The 2787-nt window shown below is 36.8% G+C and overlaps 1 protein-coding gene across 1 annotated transcript; it reads right to left on the bottom strand.

Annotated features, from left to right (window-relative positions):
• LOC104710884 (tyrosine decarboxylase 1-like) lies at positions 10-2391 on the bottom strand. Its single transcript, XM_010427542.1, has 11 exons — positions 2304-2391; positions 2094-2226; positions 1781-1853; positions 1460-1690; positions 1194-1357; positions 977-1117; positions 836-895; positions 572-736; positions 428-484; positions 261-325; positions 10-163 (listed from the first exon to the last, which is right to left on the bottom strand). Coding segments are annotated over exons 1-11 (1245 nt in total). The 5' UTR covers positions 2306-2391.

A 2787-nucleotide genomic window follows, 5' to 3' on the forward strand; every position in this document is an offset into this window, starting at 1 on the left:
TTTTTCTAATTAAAGAGTTTTAGAGATTTTAACAGTTACCTCAAAGTTAGGATCTTCAGAGACAAGTTGTTCGAAATCTTTAGCGAGTTTGATATGGTTTCTTATATAATTCTTCAAGGCCTCAGATCCATAGAGCCGTAAAACCATCCATAGTTTCAATGATCTGTCAATAAAAAAAAAAAAAAAAAACACAGATTATATCTATGCAAAATGTTCTTCTTACAAGACTTTAAATTTAAATATCTCTGAAAGCAAAGAACCTGAAACTTCGTCCTAGAGGGATTTGCCAATCTTTGAAATCAACAACCAAGTTTGCCTGAGAGGCCTAGCCAATTTTTTTTTTTAATTAAGAGTATATCAAGGCTACTAATCAGTCTAATAGACTCAAATAAGAAAGATTTGTGGTAACAAAACATTTCTTATACACCTTGTTTTTGAGATACTCCGGATTTGTTGAAAGAGCTTCAGTGAGAGAATCTTGATCCTGTTTTCCAACTATTAATCATTTTCTTATGTACACGAAGATAGATAGAAAGGAGAAAGGTGAGATTAAAAGGGCAACTATATATACCTTCACCCAAAGTAGTGAACAATCGAAATTAGTAAGGAACCATTTGTGAGCACTCATGCTAAAAGAGTCTGTAGTTTCCACACCGTCGATGTAATGTCGGTACTCTGGACATATACAAGCACTTCCAGCATAAGCTGCATCTACGTGAAACCACATGTCATTCCTCTGAGAAACGTAGCAAGAGAAATAGCATCAGTTCTATATATATGCCATAATAAGTGGTCTCAATGAAGCAGCTTTTTTGAAAATGTGAAAATAACTAACGTTAGCGATCTTTCCCAATTCAGCCAATGGATCAATGGCGGCTGAAGAAGTGGTTCCAACCTGGAATATAACAAATGAAGTTTTCAGAGGACATGCTTCAAGTATCAAGAGGGTAAGTAATTAACATGCGCTACTTCTTACAGTAGCACATAAGAAGAATGGAATCAATCCAGCTTCAAGATCTTGAGAAACAGCTTCTTGAAGCAATCCTGGACGCAGAGCGTAGTTTGTAGAGGCGTCGGTTTCCAGAACCCTGCAGTTCTCTGGATGGATTCCAACAATCTATCAACAATAGAAATTAAGTTAGCTTCGTGCTACAAAAATATCTTTTGAGTACTACAAATATGAAAAATATCACCTGGCAGGTCTTTTGAAACGCTGAATGAGTCTGGTCAGAGGAGTAGACAACAAGCTTCTCAAGCGCGTTTTGCCCAACGTTTCTTAAAACCTTGTTGCGTGCAGCAATCAGAACAACAAGAATAGCTTCACTAGTTGACCCTTGTATTACTCCACCTCCATTTCCTACAATACAACTCAAGCCCACACTTATTAGGTCTTATATATATATATATATAAGCAAACAAGCTTAATTAATTTGTATGTATAATTATTGCTATCAAGTACCTTTGGATAGAAACTGCTCGGGTAGGTTGAGAAGTTTTGCAAGCCAATCAAGAACGATCATCTCGAGCTCGGTGGCAGCTGGAGAAGTTATCCAACTGAAACCCATAATTCCAAGACCAGCACTCATCATGTCACCCAAGAACCCGGCAACACTGCTGTTGGCAGGGTAATAAGCAAAGAAACTCGGGCTTTGCCAATGCGTTACTCCAGGCAATATCTTCGCCCGAACATCTGCCAAAAGAAACTCAAACCAAATCAAGTTTAGACTTATCTACGTACTACTCTCAACCAAAACTGTAAGGGGGAATTCAGTTATCTCACCATCAAGAACTTGCTCCATCGTTTCAGGGTGGTCTGGTGCGATATCAGGCAAAAGCTTATGAAGATAACCAGGCTGCATCGATACAAGTAATATATTAAACAATTGTGAACAAATGAAACCAGAGATTTTTTAAACACACAAAAAGAAAAACTTGGTATAGTCTCCGCTTTCACTTCAAACAAGACCAGTGTAAAGATTTTGTTTGTTGGCTAAAGAACTTGTTTGTTGTTGTAACAAGATACAATGTGAAGATTAATTAAGCTACTAGATTGGAACTCATCAAAGGATAAGAGGAAAACAAGTCGAAATGACCTGAACTTGGCTAAGAACAGGGAAACTTTCGATGGTTTTGTAATAATCGGCAATGAAATCGATCAGTCGATGTCCGTATTCTCTGAGTTGCTCTGAGTCCATCGGCTTCAACACGTTCCTGCTTTCATTCCCCCTGAAGAAAAACCAAAAACTAAGACAAGTGTCGTCTGAAAATATGAGAAAACGTTATTAATTCATTCAGTGACTCACATTTTGTTTTGGTCTTGCGTCGTTTTGGATTGGTGGTTTATGCCTCAAGAGCTTTCTGAATTGCTGTTAGGTTTCACTTGGAGTAAGATACTTATTTATAGGACCAGACTTTAAAACGTATGCAAGTTGTATTAAGACAATTTTATAAAGATTTTCCATGAAGAAAAAGAGACAAATCACATACTCGCCAGGTATTTATTATTGTAACCTAACCACCTAAATCTTTATCAATTTAAAGGACAATAATGAATGAGAAATTTGATTATACATAAGAACGTTCAGACCAATGAAATTTACTTACTACCAAAAAAAGATATGAAATTGTAATAAGGAACCACTTAAATAAATAAGGCTCTTATACGCAGTGGTTGCGGGAGTTTGTAAGCAGGCGATTGTGGTTTCGAACACTGGTTTAGCGCGGTTAAAAACATGTGCGATTGTGGGAGTTTTATTACTGATCAGTGGGAAACTAATGGTTTAATAA

Source organism: Camelina sativa, chromosome 1, assembly GCF_000633955.1.
Source record: "Camelina sativa cultivar DH55 chromosome 1, Cs, whole genome shotgun sequence".
NCBI classification, from domain to species: Eukaryota; Viridiplantae; Streptophyta; class Magnoliopsida; order Brassicales; family Brassicaceae; genus Camelina; species Camelina sativa.